At 37.4% G+C, this 25591-nt stretch overlaps 4 protein-coding genes and 1 pseudogene across 6 annotated transcripts; 4 read left to right on the forward strand and 1 right to left on the reverse strand.

The window, feature by feature from the left end:
* LOC104742237 (calmodulin-binding transcription activator 2) lies at positions 59-5901 on the forward strand. 2 transcript variants are annotated; one of them, XM_010463221.2, is made up of 13 exons: positions 59-330; positions 559-678; positions 805-920; positions 1005-1093; positions 1508-1550; positions 1696-1828; positions 1958-2080; positions 2167-2375; positions 2541-3047; positions 3420-4108; positions 4325-4907; positions 5020-5343; positions 5439-5901. In XM_010463221.2, exons 1-13 carry the CDS (start codon positions 291-293, stop codon positions 5574-5576), a joined length of 3114 nt encoding a protein of 1037 aa, XP_010461523.1. In that variant the 5' UTR covers positions 59-290; the 3' UTR covers positions 5577-5901. The 2 variants fall into 2 exon arrangements, with proteins under 2 accessions (XP_010461523.1, XP_010461536.1); XM_010463234.2 differs by having other exon boundaries at positions 2553-3047.
* LOC104742256 lies at positions 6207-7610 on the forward strand. Its single transcript, XM_010463243.2, has 2 exons — positions 6207-7035; positions 7186-7610. The coding sequence occupies exons 1-2, from the start codon at positions 6264-6266 to the stop codon at positions 7563-7565; spliced, it is 1152 nt and encodes a 383-aa protein (XP_010461545.1). The 5' UTR covers positions 6207-6263; the 3' UTR covers positions 7566-7610.
* LOC104742264 lies at positions 10314-13798 on the forward strand. Of its 2 annotated transcripts, XM_010463256.2 has the most exons (5): positions 10314-10449; positions 10749-10813; positions 11120-11184; positions 13027-13270; positions 13362-13798. In XM_010463256.2, the coding sequence occupies exons 4-5, from the start codon at positions 13038-13040 to the stop codon at positions 13684-13686; spliced, it is 558 nt and encodes a 185-aa protein (XP_010461558.1). In that variant the 5' UTR covers positions 10314-10449; positions 10749-10813; positions 11120-11184; positions 13027-13037; the 3' UTR covers positions 13687-13798. The 2 variants fall into 2 exon arrangements, with proteins under 2 accessions (XP_010461558.1, XP_019088005.1); XM_019232460.1 differs by lacking the exon at positions 10314-10449 and having other exon boundaries at positions 10476-10813.
* On the forward strand, positions 11810-12784 carry LOC104757365 (glutathione S-transferase T3-like). Its single transcript, XM_010480102.1, has one exon. It carries the CDS (start codon positions 11810-11812, stop codon positions 12782-12784), a length of 975 nt encoding a protein of 324 aa, XP_010478404.1.
* LOC104742280 lies at positions 17295-21200 on the reverse strand (annotated as a pseudogene).

The raw sequence follows: 25591 nt of genomic DNA on the forward strand, positions 1-25591 counted from the left end.
AAAAATGTGATCCTTTTTATAAAAAAAAAACGAACCTCCTCCACCACCATATCGGCGCTTTCCTTCCGATTTCCTCTTGTTCCCTCCCTCAAAAAGACAAAGAGAAAAAGGAAATCATCGAATCGCTTTCACACCTGGAAAAGCTCGGAAAAAAAAAAAAATTTTATACAGAGCTTTATATTAGCTCACTTCTTACATAACCCCAGATCGATTTAGGGTTCGTTTGTGATTGCGACAGCTAGAGATCTCTCTCTCTCTGGTGGTTTTTTTTGTTGTTGGGTTTATGTTCCATGGCGGATCGCGGATCTTTCGGATTTGCTCCTCGATTAGGTTCTCTCTCTACGCGTTTTTTTTTACTATCTTCCTTGCCGTGTTTTTTTACTTTAGTTGTTTGGATCTGATCACTATTAGTTAGATTGCTCTGTTGCATTTGATATTCTTTTTTAATTGATATTGGTTAGTGCAAGAGAGTGTTAATGAATGTTTTAGCTATGGGAAGTGTATGCTGATTTCGGTAGCTTTTTAATGTGTTTCTTACCATTTTGTGAACTTTTGTAGATATCAAGCAGTTGTTGTCAGAAGCACAACACAGGTGGCTGAGACCTGCTGAGATTTGTGAAATTCTTCGGAATCATCAAAAGTTTCATATTGCCTCCGAGCCTCCCAACCGACCACCCAGTATGTTTTTCTTCCTGATTTCCCCCATTTCTCCTAAATTAGTTAACAAGTTTTTGTGTGTTGTGCAACAAATTTATTGCGGTTTTGTATTCTCTAAATTGACAGAAAATTTCCCTGCTCTTGTAGGTGGTTCACTCTTTCTCTTTGATAGGAAGGTGCTCAGATATTTCCGAAAAGATGGGCACAACTGGAGGAAGAAGAAAGATGGGAAAACGGTTAAAGAGGCTCACGAAAAGCTGAAGGTTAATATTTTCCATTCATGTCTCCTCGCTAAATATTAGTGCAGATTCACCTTGAGAGTAGTAACATTGTTTAACTTTATATAGGTAGGAAGCATTGATGTGTTACATTGTTACTACGCCCATGGAGAAGATAATGAGAACTTCCAGAGGCGGTGCTACTGGATGCTTGAACAGTGAGTCTATTATATCTTTGTCCTTATTTCATATGTTTTTGTTCTGTTTAGCATCATAAACGTTTATCTTTCTGCATTTCTCTGCTTTGTTCACTGCATTTTTTTCTTTAAATCGAACCATGTAAAGTGTGCCTTGTAGTCTTCTAGTGTCATGGGAATGGCCTTTTAATTTTATTAGCAGAACATGAGCTCGAAAGAACAGAGAGAGGAATATTATTGTAATTTTTGAGACTAGGTTGTGAGATGAATCGATAATAATGTTCATACAAGGCTAAACCAAAGGAGGCCATTTCAAGTGATCTCTAAAATTCCTGTCTTCTGGGATGAAATGTGCTTGTTAGTACTTTTCTTCATTTGGTGTTACTTTTCAGTGTTTGTGCTGATGTCCAATGTTTGTATGTTATATGGATACAGGGATCTGATGCATATTGTTTTTGTTCACTACTTGGAGGTTAAGGTATAACTTTGATTTTGGTACTGTACTAATATGTTCTTAAAATACCATCACTCAACATTATATCATCCTTTGTAAGTGGATACTGTCTTTCCTACGGGTGGTTTTGATGTAGTCATCTTATGTTCTACGTCATGCTATTATACAGGGTAACCGGATGAGTACCGGTGGAACTAAAGAAAACCATTCAAATTCGTTGAGTGGCACCGGCTCTGTAAATGTTGATTCAACAGCAACCCGATCCAGCATATTGTCACCATTATGTGAAGATGCTGATTCTGGTATATAATTTCTCTCTTATATAATCTGCTTTTGTATCTTTTGTTTAAGAATGTAGTTTTTTTCACTGATGAGCCTCTGTGGTTGATTGTATTTCTGCTTCAACACAAACTAATATCATTTTGACGCAGGGGATAGTCGTCAAGCAAGTTCCAGTTTGCAACCAAATCCTGAACCTCAGACTGTTGTTCCTCAGATAATACATCATCAGAATGCTAGCACAATGAATTCTTATAATACGGCCTCTGTTTTGGGTACCACATTTGCTTTCTGCTTTACAAGCTACCTTGCCTTACCAAATTTCAGCATGTTTGCTGAGAATGTCTTCTTCTCTTCCTAGGAAATCCAGATGGTTGGACGTCAGCTCCTGGCATTGGAATTCTTTCGCAGGTTCATGGGATCAGAGTAAAAGAAAGTGACTCCCAAAGATCAGGTGATGTCCCAGCATGGGATGCTTCCTTTGAGAATTCATTGGCAAGATACCAGAATCTACCTTATAATGCTCCGTTGACTCAGACACAGCCTCTTCAAAATCAAGTAAATTGGCAGGTGATATATGCATGCTTATATCTAAGCTATTCATTTTAAATCTATATAGAATCTATGCTGTCTTTCTTATGGTATTTTTTTACTTAATTATTCAAGCATGCATTTTCTCATCATGAATGTTGGTTCTTTGAAAAGATCTGATTTTAAGATTCTCTTCTCTACTAGATGCCTGTTCAGGAAAGCGTGCCATTGCAAAAATGGCCCATGGATTCGCATTCTGGTATGACTGATACTACCGATCTTGCCTTATTTGGGCAAAGAGGGCATGAAAATATGGGGACATTTTCCAGTCTTCTTGGCAGTCAAAATCAGCAGCCTAGTAGTTTTCAAGCTCCTTTTACTAATAATGAAGCCGCATATATACCTAAAGTAGGCCCGGAGGATCTTATATATGAAGCAAGTGCAAACCAAACGCTACCTCTTAGAAAAGCATTGTTAAAAAAAGAGGATAGTTTGAAAAAGGTTGACAGCTTTTCTCGGTGGGTTAGTAAAGAACTTGGGGAGATGGAGGACTTGCAGATGCAGTCTTCGTCTGGAGGTATTGCATGGACTTCTGTTGAATATGAAACTGCAGCAGCTGGGTCTTCCTTAAGTCCTTCTCTGTCCGAGCATCAGCGCTTCACTATGATCGACTTTTGGCCCAAATGGACTCAGACAGACTCAGAAGTTGAGGTAATTTTTATGTTATTTTTGAGATATGGTTTTATGGTGTAGCATTCAGTTAAGATGGTTTTTGGCTAATCCAATTTGCCCATTTTTTCTTTCTTTTTGTAAATTTGGTTTTGTTTCACTCTTTTCTCTGCTAAAACATTCGAAGCTTTTTTTCATAGAACACCTTTTCTACCCGATAATCCAATCTTTATGCAAGTGGTAAGCCCATATATGCTTAGGAGTAGCACTTTCATTTTGCTGTTCTGTTGTATGTATTGTTAATGAACCGGTATTACCCTTTCAGGTTTTATTTTTCGGTTTTTTTTTTGCTTTGAAGGTTTTTGCAAGGAGAGATAACTCCTTTCTCATCTACCGTTTCAATTTTTCGATCAGGTAATGGTTATTGGGACATTTCTGTTGAGTCCTCAGGAAGTAAATAGCTACAGCTGGTCATGCATGTTTGGAGAAGTGGAGGTTCCAGCTGAGATATTAGTAGATGGTGTTCTTTGTTGTCACGCTCCGCCACATGAAGTCGGTCGAGTCCCATTCTATATTACATGTTCTGACAGATTCTCTTGCAGTGAAGTACGAGAATTCGATTTCCTTCCTGGATCTACCAGAAAGTTAAATGCTACTGATATTTATGGTGCCAATACAATTGAAGCATCGCTTCATTTGCGGTTTGAAAGTTTGCTGGCTCTCAGATCTTCTGTTGAGGAACACCATATATTTGAAAATGTTGGGGAGAAACGAAGAAAAATCAGCAAAATCATGTTGCTAAAGGATGAGAAAGAGTCGCTTCTTCCCGGAACAGTTGAGAAAGATTTAACAGAGCTGGAAGCAAAAGAGCGACTGATTAGGGAAGAGTTTGAAGATAAGTTATATCTTTGGCTCATCCATAAGGTGACTGAAGAGGGCAAGGGTCCGAATATATTAGATGAAGATGGACAGGGTGTTCTACATCTTGCCGCAGCGCTTGGGTACGATTGGGGGATAAAGCCAATATTAGCAGCAGGAGTGAGCATCAACTTCCGCGATGCAAATGGGTGGTCTGCTCTTCATTGGGCTGCATTCAGTGGCAGGCAAGGACCTCAGCATTATCTTCCTTCACTTGCTTTCTTTTTCATTAAAAAACTTCTCATCATTCATCATAGGTCTAAAAGTTCTCAGTCTTCTAATGATATATGATTGAGCTGTAGCTCTTAAAATTCTTTTTGACCGTTTTGTTTTTTACTCTGACAGTTGTTGGTTCGTATATCCATAATGATACTAACTCTGTCTGTATTGTTAAACTTCAGAGAGGATACTGTCGCTGTACTTGTCTCTCTGGGTGCTGATGCTGGAGCTTTGGCGGACCCATCTCCAGAACATCCTTTGGGTAAAACAGCTGCGGACTTGGCTTATGGAAATGGACACAGGGGAATATCGGGTTTCCTTGCAGAGTCATCCCTCACTAGCTACCTTGAAAAGCTAACAGTGGACGCTAAAGAAAACAGCTCCGCTGACTCCTCTGGAGCAAAAGCTGTTCTAACAGTAGCTGAGCGAACAGCTACGCCTATGAGTTATGGTGATGTACCAGAAACACTTTCGATGAAGGATTCACTTACTGCTGTCCTTAATGCTACACAAGCAGCTGATCGTCTTCATCAAGTGTTCAGGATGCAGTCGTTCCAGCGGAAACAGCTCTCTGAACTTGGTGGTGACAACGAATTTGATATATCCGACGAGTTAGCTGTTTCTTTTGCAGCTGCGAAGACTAAGAAGCCAGGGCACAGTAATGGTGCTGTTCATGCTGCTGCAGTTCAAATCCAGAAAAAATATCGTGGTTGGAAGAAGAGAAAGGAGTTCCTTCTGATCCGACAAAGAATCGTCAAGATTCAGGTTTGAAAAACTTACATTTTTTTATATTCAAGTTGAAGATGTTGAGTTTAGGTTTTTTTTTGTTGTCTTTGCTTGTGTCACATTGTTGGATTTTTTATTGATAACCTATCAGGCTCATGTGAGAGGGCATCAAGTCCGGAAACAATACCGAGCCATTATTTGGTCCGTAGGATTACTTGAGAAAATCATATTGCGATGGAGGCGTAAAGGTAGTGGCTTACGCGGTTTCAAACGGGATACAATCACCAAGCCAGCGGAACCTGTATGTCCTGCCCCACAAGAAGATGACTATGATTTTCTCAAGGAAGGAAGGAAACAAACAGAGGAAAGGCTTCAAAAGGCTCTAACCCGAGTGAAGTCTATGGCTCAATATCCAGAGGCAAGGGCTCAATACCGTAGACTATTGACTGTCGTAGAAGGCTTCCGTGAGAACGAGGTAAACAATTGCGTATCTGAATATAGACTAATTAATACACCTAAATAAATAGTTGAAACTTGAGACTCTCCTTTTGTGAATTTTTTCATGAGCAGGCTTCTTCTTCTAGCTCAGCATTGAAAAACAACAATAGCAACACAGAGGAAGCTGCAAATTACAACGAGGAAGACGATTTAATCGACATTGATTCTCTTCTGGATGACGACAGTTTCATGTCTCTTGCATTTGAATAAAAGATCACTGCATCGTACATAAAAAAAAACATCCATCTGGTATACAACAATGCTTTCTAACTTTTAATGTTTAGGTTTCCATGTAAATACATACAGCTGGAATAGAAATCTCTCCACATAGCTTGTGTTGAGAGTGACGGATTTGATTGATTTAGTTTGGGGGGTTTGGTCCGGGGATAGAGAGACTTGTTCTTTTTTTTTTTTTTCAGTTGTATGTAATGTTACCTATAGATTCCTGTCGCCTAGGAAAAAATGCCTTTTGTACACAAACCAGTTGGGTTATTACATTGTTTACAAATGGTGGTCCCTAGAGGGGTTTTTTTTTTTTTTTTTTTTCCTTCTTAAACTTAATCCTTATATAGTATTTTCTTTTCTAAAGAGTGTTAACAAGAAAACGTTATTGTAGTTTTGAGTTAGTTTACTTGATATGTAAGAATAGAGAGATGATTAAGCAAAACATGTTTGATTCTCTGGCGTATCTGTTTCTTCCGGTTCTAAGGCATTGCAGAATCAATTTTGAACTATAAACCGAAGTAAAAAAAATAGAAAAACGCGTATATAATAATAATAATAATAAAAAAGGAAAGAGCTGTCTGATCATATATTTATAACCGACCAAACGAAAGAGAAGAAGAAAAATCAAATCAGTTACAAAGAAGAAAGAAGAAAGAAAAGAGAGAGAGAAGAATGGAGAAGAAGGTATCATCAGCAGCTGCTGTAGTTCCTCAGCTCCTCCGCAACATAATCATCGCCGTCGTTGTTTTCGCCGATGAATCTCTCATTCATGTCTCCGGGAAATCAAAGCTTCTCGAGAAACTCCGTATGTTTCTCGTTGCATGTTTCCTCTTCTTCTTGCGCTCTTTTCCTTCCGTCGTCGTCTCTTTCGCAAACCCTAATCCGACGAGGAGGATGACGACGAAGAATAAGAAGAAGAAGCTTGAGATGATAAGCGATTGCGAAGAATCAGGAATCGGTCGAGCGATTTGGCAGTTGCTGTCGGCTATGAATGAAATCCCGGTGAGTTCTAGAAAGTACCAAGTGGTTCGATCCTTGGCGGAGAGACTAATCGAAGAGAATCACGGATTCGCCTTGTTTGATTTGAACCGTAGGGTTTTAAACGCGTCGTTCAGTAGAACGCTTAGCCGGTTAGAGGCGGCGGTTACGGTTGAGTGTAATAACCGGAGAGATATAAGTGAACCGGTTGGTTATGGATTAAACCGGATGGTGAGAGCTGCGGTTAGAGCCGTGGGAGATGGACTCACTGGTTGGGGTGGTGAAGAAGAGACGGCGGATCAGTCGGCTGAGAAACTTGCGGCGGAGCTTCTTTGGTTGGTGGAGAAGATGGCGGTTTATGGATTCGCCGGTGAAGCCGTTGAGAAATGGGCTTCGGCTTCTAACTTGGCTTCGCTCGCTCTTTCTTCTGAGCCACGGCTTCAATCTTCTTTGGTCCAAATTTCTGGTAATTTTCCTTCTGTTAACTTATTAATATTACTGTTTCGTGAATATGGTAAATAGAATAATCTCTTTCCAGTTTTAGAAAAATTGGATGATGCTATTTACTTATTTACGATATTATTTTTTGATTTTTTTCCTTTTTTTTTATGTGTAGCTTTATTGTTCAAAGAAGCAAAGAAGGACACTGAGATGGAAAGAGATGAAGAGAAATCGACGAGAGATGATGAGACAAATAAGAAGATGCTTGTTTCGTGGATTCCATTGTTGTGTCGAGCCAGCAACGGAGCAGATAAACCGGTGTTGAGAAGCTCGGAACGAGAAGAGCTCGAGAAAGTGTTGGAGAAGATGATATCAGAACTGAAAGAAGAGGAGCAAGAACGAGTTCTCTCACTCTGGCTTCACCATTACACACACTGCTCTTCCTCTGACTGGCCTGACCTCAACGGCTCTTATGTTCGTTGGTGCCATTCTTCTCGCCAGCTTTTGCTCTCTTATTACGTTCCTAGTGAATCACTATATACACTAGAGGCCTAGTTAATTTTACATTATACTGTATGGTGTTTAATTTCTCCAGCATCACTTTTTTGTTGTGTACGTAGGTAAGACCAAAAACAAAACAAAATGTGCTTTGTGAACTTTTAAAACATCCGACTGTGTTGGCAGCAGAGTATTTCTTATACCAACCACAAAAATGAGATTAAATGCCAAATATTCATTTTCCTTTATATTGTGCAACAACAAAAAAATGAACATTTGGCATTAATCTTCTCTTTTGGCATTTAATCGGACCCTTTTGTTCCGGCTTATGATCCCTCGTAATCTCAAATATTTCCCAAAAACCTCCTATTCTTGGAATGCAATTCCCATGGCTTTTGTTTTTGACGGCATTATATATTGTATGTTTCCTTAATTTTAAAGCAATTACACATGACTTTGTTTATTTTATTTTTTTATTTTTGTAAATGATGGTTTGAATAAACATTTTGTTTTGGTAAAATGATAGTTGTGAAATATATATTATATAGTTGACAAAAAAAAATATATATATATATATATATATATAATATATATATATATATATATATATTATAATTGTGAAATTGCATAAACATTTGGATACATACAAATATACAATATAGAGAAACAAACCATATATTACACTAGTTAAACAGTAAAAATATATTGTATGTTTCCTTAATTTTAAAGCAATTACACATGACTTTTTTATTTTATTTTTTATTTTTGTAAATGATGGTTTGAATAAATATTTTGTTTTGGTAAAATGATAGTTGTGAAATATATATTATATAGTTGACAATATATATATTATATAATTTTGAAATTGCATAAACATTTAGGATACATACAAATATACAATATAGAGAAACAAACCATATATTACACTAGTTATACAGTAAAAATACTTAGAACTGAACTGTAGTAATATAATATTCCATGTCATATTAGCAAACCATATGATACTCCACGCAACGCCTCACCATCCCGTATTAGTAAGTAGTATGCACCAACGGCATCATTGCTACAATAAACGGGAGCTAATCTATATATATAAGTCAATTCTGATGAAGAAAGTGGATACGACAAAGAGTATTAAGAGAACCACATACTATTATAACAGGCCCGGCCCTGCACTAATTCCTATGACACATTCGTATTGGGCCTCAAATTTTCGAGGCCCATTCTGCTGATTTTTTTTTAAAATTAATAGATCCATAATTAATAAAAGGCTCTATAAATATTTTAAAAGACCCCCAAAATTAGCAAACAAAAACTTAAAGTTAGCAAAAGACCTTATAATTGATATAAGAGGCCTCTTAATAAAAGAGGCCTTGTTATAATAAAATAATCAAAAATCTTTTATTTAGCAAAAAAAAAAAGCTCCATAAATTAACCAAAAAATCTCATAGCTAAAAAAAGTACTCTAAATTTTAGAAAATTGATACAAAAACTATTATGAACAAAGCCAAATGTAATTGCTAAGTTATGAACAAATCAAAAATTGCTAATTTATGAACAAAACCAAATGTAAGAAAAAGTAGAGTAACCACTATTTTTATTGGAGACAAGTTGATAATCATTTTCATATTTTTGTTTGTGATTAAAAATGTTTATACACGATGAATGTTATATAGAGACATAAAGTGGAAGGTGAATATAATTTAGCTTTGATATGGTCATTCAATTGCAATATTACATATATACATTTAATATTATATATTGTAAAAATAAAAATATTAAATTGTTATTTGACTTTAAAAAAGAAAATCCTTTAAATACATTAGTTAATATCAAAACAATTTATTTTTTACAATCTTATAAATCATCGTATTTATGATTACCAAAATAATCTCTAGACTGTACTTTTTGTTTCCCTTTACAATCAAAGGCTTTTAATACACTAAATCGATCTCTAGGGTCTAGACTATGGCAACAACCCACGAACTCTTTCATTAGACTACTTACAATGGGTATGTTGAAAAAATTGTTCAACAGTTGTTGTAAGAAATGTTGTTAAGTATGTGGCAAATTTGGAATTGTAATTTATCAACACCGTGAATTTTTGTTTGGTGGGGTATTCTTTGTCATCTGTTGTGTTTTTATTGGTCATCAAAATTCTTGATTCTTTTTTTTTTCATCCCAATTATTTAAACTCAATTATTTAAAAATTAATTACTTTTATATATAAATAATTTATATCAAAATTTTTCATTTTTCATTTTTTATAAATAGACAATTGTTTCATTAGATTTGGATATAAAAAAATCATATTTTAAATATATTAATTATTTTATATATTAAATAAAAACGAAAACAAAATTTATTTGATTCTTAATTATTTTAGTGCAAAATTTCATTTAATAATATGTAATAATTCAATACAAAATTATAAAAGAAAATATTCTAAATATTTTCTTAAAACCATTGTAGAATATAAAAGTAAAATGAGTGTTGAATTATGATGTGGAAAAGGGAGAAAATATGTGGAGTGTTGAAAGGTGAAAAGTAGGGTGTTGTAATTCTAAACCAATGTAAATAGTCTTAGGGCATATGCATCGGTAGTCCGATGCACCGTCCTTCGTAATTAAATGATTTAATTTAAATGTAAATTTGGTATTTTTCGAAGATACGTTTCTTATTTACGGACGTTGTTTACTCCGTCCGTCCGTACACGTGGCAGGCGATGAGAGATTTTTTTTTNTTTTTTTTTTTTTTTTGGTAGGGGAAACGAAGAAATCAAATGTTCGACTTCATTTTCTTCCTGTGACTTTCTCTCTTCTCTCTCTATCTCTCTCGACGGCGACTCATTTTGCCGGTGAAAGGAACTGGAGATTTAGTCCGACCAATCCATCCGCGGTATCATCTAGAAGATTATCCCCCTGTTTCCAAGTGAAAGGAGGTAATTTTCTTCAGCCATTAGCGAATTTAGGGTTTCAACTTTTGGGATTCGAAATTCTTTCTCGATTTAGGGTCTGTGATTTGTTATTAGAGTTCGAATTAGGGTTCTGGGTTTCGATTTTTTATTCTGATATCGATTTAGTGTTGTTTTTGATTAGTTTAGGGTTTTGGATTTAATTTTGAAGAATTTTCAATTGTTCATCTGATTCGGTAGGTCTGGTCTTCTATTGTTTTGTATATGGTTCGTCCGTAAACTAACTATAGCTTGCATATTGTTTTGGTGGTCATGAGTTTCTTCAGGGTCACTTGAAGACAGCAACACAACACGGGAAGTCACGGAGCAGTTGAGAATCATTGAGTCAAAGGTAAACACTTTGCTTGTTTTGGTTGTGTAATAGTTTTCCTATGGTTTATTTCTGTTAATGCTCGCTTAAAACATTTATATGAATTGTTATACAATATAAGTTTGATCATGTTTTGCTTTGGTTGCTTCGGTTGTGTCTTGATTTTAAATTGCTTTGGTTGCTTTGGTTGTGTCTTGATCATAAATTGCTTTGGTTGCTTTGGTTTTGTCTCTAAGATTAAAGCTACTTTGTTTTGATTTTGTTGTTTCGTTAAAGTTAAACTGACTATAGCTTGCATATTGTTTTGGTGGTCATGAGTTTCCTCAGGGTCACTTGAAGACAGCAACACAACACGGGAAGTGACGGAGCAGTTGAGAATCATTGAGTCACAGGTAAACACTTTGCTTGTTTTGGTTGTGTAATAGTTTTCCTATTCTTTATTTCTGTTAATGCTCGCTTAAAAAATTTATATGAATTGTTATACAATATAAGTTTGATCATGTTTTGCTTTGCTTGCTTCGGTTGTGTCTTGATTTTAAATTGCTTTGGTTGCTTTGGTTGTGTCTTGATCATAAATTGCTTTGGTTGCTTTGGTTTTGTCTCTAAGATTAAAGCTACTTTGGTTGGTGATAAAACTTATATAGTTGTGATCAAACAGTATAATTGCGTGTAATAGTGATATATTTAAAACCGTAATTTAGTTGTGATCAAACTTATATAGTTGTGATCACAACAGTATAATTTAGTTGTGATAAAACTTATATAGGAAAACCGTAAATATTTTGTACTGTGCTTTGTAGTTGTGTAGTTCTATAGTTGTCTATAGCTGTGTAATGTCTTAAATTGTGATTAGACTTTAGGTAGTTGAGAGATAGTTGGTAACTTATTACTCTTACTCTTATCTTTTCACCTTTTAAACACCAAACCCCCCTTCAATGTTTATCCATCATCTTCTATCTCTCTCCTTGTTAAACCAACAAGATTTCCGAACCCTCATCATCCAAAACTCTTCTTCTTATGAGTTCTTACACTCCATTTAGTCAGTCCTCTAGTTATTTAGAGCTTCTAAACAGTCAAGGAGAGTCGCATAACCAACAAAACTCTCCTTATGAGAGTTTTTCATCGCCAGGCGACAATGTAGCTCCTGAAGTACCTCCTTGGAGCTCTCAAGAGTCGCAGGATGTACCTCTTTCTCAAGAGACCCCTGTTAGGAAGGAAAGAAAGAAATGGAATCCGGCGGATGATGAAATTCTCATCAGTGCGTGGCTGAACACGTCCAAGGACCCGATCATTGCCAATCAACAGAAGGGAGGAAGCTTTTGGCAGAGGGTAAACAAATATTATGCGGACACTCCCCATGCTGTGGCTAATGGTGAACAGGGGATGAACATTAACTGTAAGCAAAGGTGGTTTAGGATCAATGAGTGCGTCAACAAGTTTTGCGGGGCTTATGCAGCAGCAGAGAGGCTCAACAGCAGTGGACACTCAGAGAATGATGTACTAAAGATGGCTCACGACATCTACTTCGCTGAACAAAATATGAAGTTTACAATGGAGCATTGCTGGTTAATGTTAAGGTTTGAGCAGAAGTGGATCAACCTGAACGCTATAAACAATGCTCCCACCTCGGTCAGAACAAAGAGGAAACCGGCTGCAGCTTCACAATCCGAGGAAGCTTCACAATCCGAGGCAGCTTCACAATCCGAGCCACCTTCACATTCCGAGCCAGCTTCACAATCCGAGTCAACACACAGTGAGCAAGTGTTTGAGGAAAGGCCTCAAGGTGTGAAGGCTGCAAAGGCCAAGAGGAACAATGCTAAGGGGAAGGCTCTCGCTGAGTACAAGAGTATGTTCGAAGTAAAGAGGGTGGACATGGCTGAAAAAGAGAAGCTACAGAAGCTTGGCATATTAGACACACTTCTTGCGAAACCAGAGCCACTTGGTGAAGTTGATCAACTTATCAAGGATAAGATAGTGGCTCAGTATTTCTAAGCTGATCAACTTGTTGTTGCAACTTTGTTTGATTTTATTAGTATCTAAGTTCGTATTTCAAAGCTCAGCATTTGTTTTATGATTGTATGTTTTAGTTTCCAAGACTCGGCTTAAGATTGTATGTGTTTTATGTTTGTTTTGTTTAGTATCTAACTTTGTATGATTTTCGTTTTATGAATTGTATGTTTTAGTTTCACCAACTCGGCTTAAGATTGAATGTGTTTTATGTTTGTTTTGTTTAGTATCAAATCAGATGGGCCACGACTACAGCTACTCTCAGCCTGATTCCTCAGATCAATATGATCAATACTCAAACGACACTGAGCAAAGGGAAATAGAAGCTTTGATTCGGATGGATGAGGCTGAGAGTAGTTTCATGAATTCGCAGGCGAGAGTTTACCCTCCTCAACCTGAGGTTGAGTTCGGATTCCCGAAGGTTTGCTACTGTGGTGGTCAGCCCCTCTTATCTACAAGTAACAATAGACGGTATGAATTGAAATTGCTAATTATTTTGTATGATTTTGGTTTGTTTTAACTGTTTATGATTCGAAATTGCTAATTATATATGTTATTGTAGGTTCTTCACATGTGGGAATATTGATGATGGAGAGATGCATATTCACAAGTGGTGGGATGAAGCTGTCATGGAGGAGATGAGAGAGATGGGCAATCAATGTGAAGTTTTGTCTCAGAAGGTAGATAACTTAGCATTATCGACTGACTACGGATCACACATGAGTGATGAAACAGAGCAGAAACTGTCACGGATCGAGAAGGAAGTTTTTGAGATAGGGAAGATCCGAAATAGGTTAATAATTGGTTTTGAATTGATAGCTTTGGTAGCAATAGTAGGTATGGCATTGGTAGCTTATGTTTTGGCTAGGTCTCACGGATCAACATGAGTTATTGGTGTATTGTAACTTTGTTGTCATTTTGCTATCACGTTTTGTATGTAATTATTTGGCATTTTTTGTATTTGGTATCACGGGTCTTGTAAAAGTTCACAATTTGGTATCACGGGTCTTGTATTTGGTATCACGGGTCTTGTATTTGAAGTATCACGGATCTTTCTTCCTTGCGTATATATTTGCTTCTTTCTAACCAAATCAAAACTTCTCATACCAACCAACCAAAGAAGATCACCACTTCTCATTTCTTTCTTTCTTTCTTTCTAACACAATACCAACCAAACCAAAGAAGATCACAACTTCAATTATTTCTTTTCAACTCAAATTTCTTACTCAATAACAAAACAACATCTTTACACTTCTCTTTTTTCCTACACTTCTCTTTTTTTATATGGCTGGTTCATCATACCATTATCACTACCAAAGAGATGGTATGGATGATGATTTTGATGCCTATTTTGATAATTATGCCGAAAATTCTGGTCTCAATGAAGAACCGATAGAGCCAAGGAAACGGATTTTTATCCCAAGAAACCGAGAAGAAGGCCACAATAATCTTTGGAATGATTATTTCAGTGATACTCCAACATACCCGGACTATTTATTCCGGCGACGGTTTCGCATGCACAGGCCATTGTTCATGCGTATTGTGCAACGTCTCTCTACAGAAGTCGAGTATTTTCGTCAATCCCAGGATGCAACCGGTCGGGCCAGTTTGTCACCTATACAAAAATATACTGCAGCAATTCGCCAATTGGCATATGGTACTTCGTCCGACACAGTTGACGAGTATGTACGAATTGGTGGATCAACAGCTCGGAAATGTTTGCACGAGTTTACCGCCGCAATAATCCAGTTGTTTGGCGATGAATACCTAAGACGTCCCAGACCCGACGACCTAGAAAGACTACTCTATGAAAATGAAAAACGTGGATTTCCCGGGATGGTTGGGAGCATTGACTGTATGCACTGGGAGTGGAAGAATTGTCCAACAGCTTGGAAAGGGATGTATTCACGATCAACCGGAAAACCAACAATCGTGTTGGAGGCAGTAGCTTCGTACGACCTCTGGATATGGCATGCTTTTTTTGGAGCTCCAGGTACTATGAACGATCTTAATATTCTAGATCGTTCAAATGTATTTGATGACATTCTTAACGGTAAAGCTCCGGAGGTCAACTACTTTGTCAACGGAAGAGAGTACAATTTGGCGTACTATCTCACCGATGGTATTTATCCCAAATGGGCAACTTTTATACAATCTATCCGGCTCCCACAAGGTATCAAAAATTCTCTCTTCTCTAAAAAACAAGAATCTGTGCGGAAAGATGTTGAGCGTGCCTTTGGAGTCTTGCAAGCTAGATTCGCCGTTATTAAAAATCCATCTCGTTTATGGGATAAGTACAAAATAGCAAATGTTATGAGAGCATGCATAATACTCCATAATATGATTATCGAGGATGAAAGAAGAACATACAGTTACCGAAACATTGTTTCTGAATTTCAACACGGAGAAGATGTCGATCAAACATATACCGTCGGTACCGCCACTTTGGGTTCCAATATGAGCACTATGATTACTCGTCTTACAGAAATTCGGGATAAAAAAGTCCATGAACGGTTAAAAAAAGATTTGATTGAGCATATTTGGACTAACTTTGGACATCTTCCAGATAATGAAGATTAGTTAAAAAAATTCTATGAATTTAATAAATTGTATGTTTTTATCTTTGATGTTTGTATGGTTTATGTTTTTTATCTTTCATGTTTTAATTGTATTTTTTGTTTTTTTCAAGTTTTTGTAAGTTTGTAATTTTCTTATGTTTTTAATGTCAATGTTATATGTTTTATTTAAATTAAAACTTTAATATGTTTTTATATATTTATTTAAATAATTAATTTTTTTAGTTAAAAATACTATGAAGGACCACACCCTGAAGGACACCAATGCTAAACACAACTTAAGAAACTCTCAAAATATAAATAAAATAATTGAAGGACAAAAATTGAGGGACAATGGATGCACATGCCCTTAGATGTGGTGTTTAACATCACACTTGTTAGTTGTGTAGGTAAGACAAAATAATGTCCTTTTCAAAATATCCGATTGTGTTGGCCTATTATAACAAATGTTCAAGAGTATTTCATATGACTTGTTTTTTCTTTTCATAAATGATGGTTTGAATATATAGACCCTCTCTTGTTCTAAATAAATATATATATTTTTTAAATTCATGTGAAATTGCATAAAAATTTAGGAAACATACGGTATATATTATATTATTTTAGCGAAACAAATACATTATACTAGTTACAGTAAGTTTTCTCGTAACATTTATTAATTTTATTTTATTAGCTGACACTTAATAGTACTACAGTATTTAATATTCCATGTTATATTAGCGCACCATACATACACACACACCAGCTCGCCTCATCATCATGAAATATTGCACCGCTTAAGGACCAAGACGGACAGTATTCCTACACTTAACAATTGGACCGTCGGGAGCTAATCTATATGAGTCAATCCTGATTAAACAGTGGATAAGATGAAGAGTATTATTAACACACTACAATTCCTCTCCACATGTATTATTCATCTTGTCCGAAACAACACACCAGAGATTAATCACGAAAACTTTTTCTACATTTTCTTTTGATAATTTTTTTTTGTCTTTTTTTGTTATTTCATTTTCCTAGTGTGTTATATAAAAAATGAGAATATTTTTCTTTCTTTTTCTGGCAGCAAAGAAAAAGGAATTTACTATCAATAGTCTTAAGTTTTTTGTTTGTTATGTTTGTGCTATTTTTTAAGGTTACGAAATTAGAAAGGAGATTTACGCTTTAAACATAGTCTTGATTTTCATCAAATCATCTTTATGTGATCCTTTTATATAGAAAAAAACGAAGACTGCTCTTCATCGTGACAAAATTAAGCACTTGTCGTTGTCGTTGTCGTTGATTGTTTATTTATCCAATAGAAAGAAAAAAACAATTAATGAAGTGGTTTTGGCTCTAGAGTGGGGAAGTCTAACTCCACCTATCCTGACAAAATTGTCAAGGCACCCAAATCAAGTAGGTCAGAACATGTGTTCTTCTCTCCAACAATTGATTGATTCCACCAAAATTGAAATACACCCATGTGCTGTATCTTTTTTAATATTGAGATATATATATATATATATATATATATATATATATATGTGTCGACTGATGCTTATTTTGTACCCAAATCAAACTAAATGAATCAGAGAAACCAAGTGAAAAAACTAGTAGTTGCAGGTCAAAGAGGTTGGGGAAGGTAATGATCAAACTTTTGTATTAGGTATGAAACTAGGCTGATCTAGAGGTAAGCTTATCTACTTAAGTGTTTTTGTTGAGTGTGCAAGAGAATAAGCATGGTGTGTTTCAGAGAGTTGTTAGCTTGCTTTTGATTATAAGTATGTATGAAAACAAGTAAGATGTATGCAATTTCAATGATAGAAGTTTAAAAGAAATAAGTTCTCTTACTCTCTGTTTTTTAATCTCGGGAATCAAAACAAACAACAAATTACTAAAATCAACAATATGGGATATCGCACTAGCAAAAAAAAAAAAAAAATCCAAAAGAGAATTTCAATTAATTATTTCACTTGAGCATTCAAGACAAAAGGTTGGTAGCGTCTGACAAGACATTGAAGATAGTTTGTGGAGAAAATTGAAACATTCTGTAAATAGAAAATAATCTATCGAGCTGCCGCCGGGTTTTATTTCAGTATCTGTGGAACTAACTGTCCATGTCAGTGTCACGACTCGGTCCTGCTCTTGTTGAGAGTTCAGATGCCAAACACTGCTTCAATTCATCAACAACCTGAGACATGGTCGGTCTTTCCGAGGAAGATGGATTTAGGCAAGCCATCGCTAACTCAACATATTGCCTTGCAGAGCCAGAATTATAATTTCTGAGTCTTGGATCCATGATTGTGCTTATGTCTCCTCCATTGGTAAGCTTTAGTCCTACCCACCCTCCAATATGATGATCCTGTTCACGGCTTTGGTCAACCACGGGTTGGTTCGTGAGTAGCTCCAACAGTACAACTCCGTAGCTATACACATCGCTGTTTGTAGTTAACCGTCCCGTTCTGTAGTATCTGTAAAAACACAAATAACAAATATCTTATTTTTTTTTTTTGTAAAATACAAGAAACAAATATATTTTGTAAATTGAAATATTATACATACTCCGGGTCGAGGTAGCCTGGAGTTCCAGCGACAATGGTTGACACATGGCTTTCTCTGATTGGGAGTGACTTTGACAGCCCGAAATCAGCCACCTTGGCTTCATAATGCTCATTCAACAAAATATTGGTTGTTTTGATGTCTCTGTGAACTATTGCCTGAGCACAACCGCTATGTAAGTAATCTAGTCCTGTGCCACAAAATATATATTAGCATTCACAAAGGTTTAAGCAAATAAATAAACAAACAAAAGTTTATAGGGTAAATCTCCAAATAACTACCTTGAGCAGACTCGGTGGCTATCTTCAGTCTATTTTCCCAGTTCATAATAAAGCTATCACCCCTTCTTCCTGTGTTTTTTTTTTATTGTGTCAAACCACCAGATAACATAGACGACAAAAAAAAAAAATCAGTCGTACGTGTTTTTTGTCTAATTAATATTACCTGACATATGTTCTTTTAAATCCCCATTTGCCATGTACTCATATATGAGTGCCAGATTCTCTCCCTCATTGCAATAACCAACAAATCCTACCAAGTTCTTGTGATGAACCTTGAGCAGTAGCTGTACCTAAACACCAAACCAGATTTTTTGTTTTATGTATAAATCATGGACGTTTTCATTAAAGAGGTTAGGTTTGAGAGAGGAAAAACGTAACCTCGGCTCTGAACTCACTATCTCCTTGTGATGATGATTGAGAGAGGACCTTCACGGCTACTTGTTCTGCACCGTTGACAAATCCAAGATAAACGCTTCCAAACCCTCCTTTCCCGATGACTGTTTGGAAGTTATTAGTCATGCTAGTGACTTGTGAGTACGTAAACCTCGCAATTCTGGTCGTTACAGTCAGTTCAGATGATCCAGTGGGTAGACCATCCGATTCTTGCACATTTGATGGTGGCCCTGAGACTACGTTATACGTACAAGTCAAAAAGATATCCAGTCATCGATATTGCATCTTGTAATTAATATGTTGTTCTTCTTTAATTTAAGAATACCTTGGACACTTGGTGACCTTTTCTGTCGGCAGAGGAAGTAGAGAACAACCAGTGCTGATACAATAATGGCAAGGGAAGTAACCACCACTGCTATAGAGACTGGTACTACGATATCTTTTAAGTGATCTTTACCCTTGTCTTCTACGCATGGTCCGGTTTCCTTAATGAGAAGTGGGTTTCCTTCAACACTGCAGAATACGTAATATGTTAAATCTATCTATATATATATATATATATAAACCGGAAAATGTAAAATAGAAAAGTATATATGTACACCATACTTTAATTTCATTCCTTTCTTCTGGATAATTGTTTGGGGAACCGAGCCGCTAAGATTGTTGTAACTTAGGTTTCTGTTAGAGTAAGAAAATCAAAACACATGATAAAAAAGCTATAACCAAAAGGAAAGGTGGTGTGGGGGAAATGCTTACATGAGAAACAGAGACTTCATGTCAGCAAGAAAGTCAGGTACTCCTCCGCTCAAACTGTTGTTTGACAAGTCTCTACCATAAATTAACAAAAGGAAAGTTACACCACCAGATCAGATTCATGAAAAATACATATACATATAGGTTTGGGTCAGAGGAGCTAGAGACTTACAATTGTTGAAGGTGAACTAGACTTTGAATTGCTTCCGCGATCACCCCCGTTAAACCACTTGAAGATAAGTCTCTGCAGGAGAGATGAAGATGGTACGATAAGTAGTCTGACACATGATAAAAAAAAAAAAAAACTACAAGATATATAAATGATTGAATGGTATATTACAAAGAAATAATTGTCGGTGGTGTAGAATTATCTGATTGGTTGCAGTTTAGACCATCCCACAAAAACTGTTTCGGGACACAGGGATCTCCTTGCCAAGTGATTCTTCTCAAATCATAGGTATCCTGAACATCCTTGATACCATTAACTGTCATTATAGAGAAAGCAATCAGTACACACACACACATATATACACTGAAAGGAAATATATATAGTATGTACCGTCATCATCATTCGTCTCCAATTGCAGGATATCCATGACAGTGTATACCTCCAAGGCGCTAAGAATAGGAGGAAGAGTTGACCGTAATGTTTTCTTAAGCTGCAATACACATTTCCCATCCGTGCATAGCTTTGGAACATCATTAAGCACGGTAGTGCTGCGTAGTGGTACAGGAGAAATAGGTTCATGAAAAGATGCTCCATTCAGAAACACATCGAATTCCCTTCTCCTTGTATCGTTTGCTTGTAGAATCTGAAGCTCCGAAAAGTATAGGTAGACGTAAAACTGTGTCGTAGGAGACTCTCCAGACCACTCAACTTCCAACGTGGAGTTGGCATCTATAGGTATTGCTGCCGTTTGCATGACCCTTTCTGGCGGATCATACTCGTTATTAGTGGTTAAGCTGAGACCCGTAGTTATTTGTAACCAGAGCTTTTCCTCGAAATAACTGCGCCAGTCACGATCGTGGGGATCATCTGGGTGCCTGCGAAGATCTTGTATGAGATGATCAAAATAGTACACCAATTAAGTATTTTATCAAAATGGTTCTTACCGAATGGAAGTATCTGTTGAATTACTAAGATAGAACCGGAACAACTTCTTCAGTGAACCACTTGTAGTCCGATACGTCTTTCGATCCAGTGGTCGAAGCTCCAAGGTGTTTATGAACGGTGAGCCTGAACCTATATCAACTAGACATATCTGTATAGATTTGGTCCTCGTGAAGTGGATCACCTCCTTAACGGTATCATTAGCATACACCTTAGCCCAAATATTGGGGCCCAGGTAGAGTTCGAAGGTCGGAATAACATTTTCCCCGTCATAATTTCCATATAAGAATGTAGCTCTTATGAGATACTGTGTGTCTTGCTTGACGTTAATCTTGTAGCAATTTCGTTTTCCATTTGGAAAGAATCGTAGGTTCAAAGACTGCTTACGAATGTCCGATTGAAAACCTTATCAACCCTTGCTGGCATACCTTGTACCAACTTGGCGTCCGTTGTATATGTCAGATTAGTCCAGCGATCTTCGTAAGGAGATTCGACGGAAGGCAAACCGCAAGCGACGTTGATAAAACCTTGCAGAGAAAACCATAATTAGTTAATGAGAAGATGCTTTTATCCTCTGATAATTTTTATCAGAATCTTAAAGAAAACGTTATTATACAAAATTAAAAGGATACGTACGTACCGGCGGTTTGATTTTGGGATTTGACTAGAACACCTCCTAGAACACACATCATAATCGTATGACACATGAAAAAGAGAAAATAATCTCTCATCATTTTTTTCTTTCTCAAACGGTAACACAGGAACTGGAGTACTAATATAGTGTGTTTTCGAAAACAAAAACGAAACTGAGGAAGATCACAGTGCGTGAGTAATATATAAATAAAGAAGATCACAGTGCGTGAGTAATTTTAAGATATTATAAAAATAGGAAAATGACATGTTTGTAGGGGACAAGGATCATGCATGTAAATTTTGTTGCACAAGTTGTTTGACCCAATAACATAAATCTTTTTCAAATGTATTTAATTGAGTTAAGAAACAAGAAAACCTGATGGAACCATGAAAAACAAAAACAAAAAACCCCAACACCATTATAAGACTGATACGAGTTATGGTTTTAATGATTTGGTTTAATGGTTTTGGTTTTAGTATCGGGTTTGGGAGTCTTTCCTTTTAACATTAGATTAAGGTTTTGGTGCTTTTCCTTTTCTAATTACGCTAAGTCGGTTTGTACGTGGGTCTTATATAAAGACCCCTTATGATCAATAAGAATTCAGCCTCCAACAATTAACCTAATTCTCTAGAAAGAGACTTGGGTTAAAGGGAAGGTTTAGTTTTAATCTCTTGTTCTAGTTTCAATCACGGCTCCAATCACTAGATCAAAGTCGGCTCATATCATCTTGGTATCAGAGCAAGCTGGTTCAATGGGAGAAGGGGCGATGACCACATCACAATTTGAGGAAGTTAAGAAGATGTTCGAACGTCTGCAAGCTGACTTGGGTGAACTTCGCCAGACTTCAAACTCACACCAAGCCGCCCTTGAGTCCATAAGGGTGGACCAACAGAAGGAGCGAGAGCAGAATAAGTCTAGGATGGAAGAGGTTCGAGAAGAGCAGACCCAAATCAGGGAGGTTATGAAAGCAGATAAGCAAGAGGTCTTGGGTAAAATTCGTTTTTTGGCTTCGGTGGTGGGAGTGGAAGCAGAGGAGGTTGAAAAAGACTCACCACGGGATTCTAAGGCAGGAAAAGATTCACCATCGGTTTCTAAGGCAGAAAAAAATATCCAAACCAACGGCGGAGAGGGTAAAGGCACTTCCTCTAGTGGACCTTGGGCACAACGCTCTAGGGGAAGAGAACAGGGACACCGATTGCAAGATGGAGGTGGAGAATGGTCGGTGAGGCCCATTGGGGACCTTCCCCAAGAGGAGCGATCAACCCACATGACGGGGGACTTTAGGGAAAACAAGGGGAATGGTTGGAAAAGTGGAGTTGAAGGAAGAGAGAGTGGAGGAAGGGAGGCTGAGAGAATTGTGGTTCCACCGTCTAAGATGGAATTTCCAGGATATGATGGGTCAACGAATGCTGTCGAGTGGCTGCAGAAGTGTGAAGACTACTTTGAGGATCAAAGAGATACAACGATGATGCGAAAGTGCGTCAAGCAACCTTTGTGTTGACGGATAAGGCACATCATTGGTATACTAATATGCGGAGGTTAATTTACATATCGACTGAGTTGGAGAGAGTTTAAGAAAAACTGCAAAAGTAGATTTGGCAGAGCAGATGCAGTGAATCCTATGGGTGAGCTAAGTAACCTACGACACACAGGGACAGTAGATGAGTATTGTGAGCAGTTTGAAGAATGTTTGGTAAGGCAAACAAAGCTATCGGGGGATCNTATCATCTTGGTATCAGAGCAAGCTGGTTCAATGGGAGAAGGGGCGATGACCACATCACAATTTGAGGAAGTTAAGAAGATGTTCGAACGTCTGCAAGCTGACTTGGGTGAACTTCGCCAGACTTCAAACTCACACCAAGCCGCCCTTGAGTCCATAAGGGTGGACCAACAGAAGGAGCGAGAGCAGAATAAGTCTAGGATGGAAGAGGTTCGAGAAGAGCAGACCCAAATCAGGGAGGTTATGAAAGCAGATAAGCAAGAGGTCTTGGGTAAAATTCGTTTTTTGGCTTCGGTGGTGGGAGTGGAAGCAGAGGAGGTTGAAAAAGACTCACCACGGGATTCTAAGGCAGGAAAAGATTCACCATCGGTTTCTAAGGCAGAAAAAAATATCCAAACCAACGGCGGAGAGGGTAAAGGCACTTCCTCTAGTGGACCTTGGGCACAACGCTCTAGGGGAAGAGAACAGGGACACCGATTGCAAGATGGAGGTGGAGAATGGTCGGTGAGGCCCATTGGGGACCTTCCCCAAGAGGAGCGATCAACCCACATGACGGGGGACTTTAGGGAAAACAAGGGGAATGGTTGGAAAAGTGGAGTTGAAGGAAGAGAGAGTGGAGGAAGGGAGGCTGAGAGAATTGTGGTTCCACCGTCTAAGATGGAATTTCCAGGATATGATGGGTCAACGAATGCTGTCGAGTGGCTGCAGAAGTGTGAAGACTACTTTGAGGATCAAAGAGATACAACGATGATGCGAAAGTGCGTCAAGCAACCTTTGTGTTGACGGATAAGGCACATCATTGGTATACTAATATGCGGAGGTTAATTTACATATCGACTGAGTTGGAGAGAGTTTAAGAAAAACTGCAAAAGTAGATTTGGCAGAGCAGATGCAGTGAATCCTATGGGTGAGCTAAGTAACCTACGACACACAGGGACAGTAGATGAGTATTGTGAGCAGTTTGAAGAATGTTTGGTAAGGCAAACAAAGCTATCGGGGGATCAGCAGTTATGGCAGTTCTGTGTGGGTTTAACTGATTCTTTGAGAAAAGAAGTTGAGTATTTGAGGCCAGAGACAATATTTGAAGCAATGGAATATGCCCGAGATAATGAATACAAGATTGATAATGACAAGCGGACACGGACGTTTGGAGGACATTTGGCACCAACAGCTCAACACTCGATCTTGTTCCATAGGACAGGAAATCGTGAGAGCTTCAAAGGTGGAAAAGACAAGGAAGCTCAGTTGCCACAACAAACAGAAGAGAAACAAGCTCCTAAACAACTGTTTTTGAAGAAAATGACCACCACAGAAATGGCAGAGCGACGAGCAAAAGGTCTTTGCTTTAACTGTGATGAAATATTCACACGAGGTCGAAGAGGAGGACATGCCATGAGCTGAAGCTTGAGGACAAGCTTCAAGTGGAAGAGGGGAGTAATGATACGAGTTATGGTTTTAATGATTTGGTTTAATGGTTTTGATTAATGTTTTGGTTTAATGGTATTGATTAATGTTTTGGTTCCAATGATGTAATGGTTTTGATTTGTTCTAGTTTCAATCACGGCTCCAATCACTAGATCAAAGTCGGCTCATATCAAAGACTAAAGACCAAAAACATCAAATCTTATAAGCTCAGGGGATTCATAAAAAAAAAAAAGAGTTTAGCTAACCTGAGAATCAGATCGGATAAATCTTATTCCCCTTCCTGGGTAAATCTTCTGCCCACTGAAACGACAAAGCTCCGTCCTGTATATTCCAAAGATAAATACACCAAATGAGACATTGATTGCAACAAGCAAATGATCTTTGCTAGTGAAATATCTCAGTCTACAAGATTAGAAATGAATCATCTAGTACCAAACAGAGACCAACCACAGACCCAGATAGAGAGTATATACCAGGATTCTGATTCGATTCTCGCGATTGGCCTCCGCCGATTCAATCGCAGGAGATGCTTTTTTATCCTCTGATAATTTTTAATTAGAATCTTAAAGAAAACGTTATGAGGGTGGCTTGTCGACGAAGACATCAGTTGGTGCAGCTAGATCCTTGTAAGGGCATTTTGATGGTCCAGTGATCTCCTTTCTTGTGGCATATCCTGCACAACATGAGAACCGCACCTTTACCCAGCTGTGACAAACCGTCTCCTGCTGCTTTTGAATCATCGCTTTGGTACCTAAATTATCACATCACATACCGTTTAGATCAGGGATTACCTAATAAGCAGTGAACTCTGTACTAAACAGTACTAACCTAGCTACATAAGTACTCATCTTTGAAATGATCCTCTATCAAACATAGCAACTTAATCCTTAACCCTTAATACTGCACTAGAAGCCCCTAACTAACACCATATTCAGTGGGCTATACATACAGATAGTCATTCACATGTTAATAGACTGATCAAGAAAGCGCTACTAACATTGACAAGGAACTTTTCATTGAAACACAAGGATCAGTTTAAAAAAAAAAACAAAAAGTAGACATTTCACAGGACAAAAGCTTGAAGATTTAACAATCTAAACTAAAAGCTTCACATCATCAAGTAAGAGAATTATGTAAAGCTGAAACATTTAGGTGTACAGTTAGCAGCCACAAAAGTGAGAGCACAATGTCAGCTCGTACTCAGGAATGGGACTACAAACAAGAATAAACTGCTATTGGTGACATACTGACCAATCACACAAAGAAGTAGCCTCACGGCTAAAATGTGATTCGCTAATTGGTCACCTCACTCCAATAGTCTTAGACTAAAACAAATAAGACTAATGTTAAAGTAAAACAGA

Source organism: Camelina sativa, chromosome 2 (genome assembly GCF_000633955.1).
Source record: "Camelina sativa cultivar DH55 chromosome 2, Cs, whole genome shotgun sequence".
NCBI lineage: Eukaryota > Viridiplantae > Streptophyta > Magnoliopsida > Brassicales > Brassicaceae > Camelina > Camelina sativa.

What these genes read in the sequence shown, in the direction of transcription:
- LOC104742237 (XM_010463221.2), top strand. Translation starts at nt 291, where the DNA reads ATGGCGGATCGCGGATCTTTCGGATTTGCTCCTCGATTAG. An exon ending in CGGATTTGCTCCTCGATTAG is followed by an intron (nt 331 to 558) that starts GTTCTCTCTCTA and finishes GAACTTTTGTAG; the next exon opens with ATATCAAGCAGTTGTTGTCA. An exon ending in TTCACTACTTGGAGGTTAAG is followed by an intron (nt 1,551 to 1,695) that starts GTATAACTTTGA and finishes GCTATTATACAG; the next exon opens with GGTAACCGGATGAGTACCGG.
- LOC104742256 (XM_010463243.2), top strand. Translation starts at nt 6,264, where the DNA reads ATGGAGAAGAAGGTATCATCAGCAGCTGCTGTAGTTCCTCAGCTCCTC. An exon ending in TTCTTTGGTCCAAATTTCTG is followed by an intron (nt 7,036 to 7,185) that starts GTAATTTTCCTT and finishes TTTTATGTGTAG; the next exon opens with CTTTATTGTTCAAAGAAGCA.
- LOC104757365 (XM_010480102.1), top strand. Translation starts at nt 11,810, where the DNA reads ATGAGTTCTTACACTCCATTTAGTCAGTCCTCTAGTTATTTAGAGCTT.
- LOC104742264 (XM_010463256.2), top strand. Translation starts at nt 13,038, where the DNA reads ATGGGCCACGACTACAGCTACTCTCAGCCTGATTCCTCAGATCAATAT. An exon ending in TCTACAAGTAACAATAGACG is followed by an intron (nt 13,271 to 13,361) that starts GTATGAATTGAA and finishes ATGTTATTGTAG; the next exon opens with GTTCTTCACATGTGGGAATA.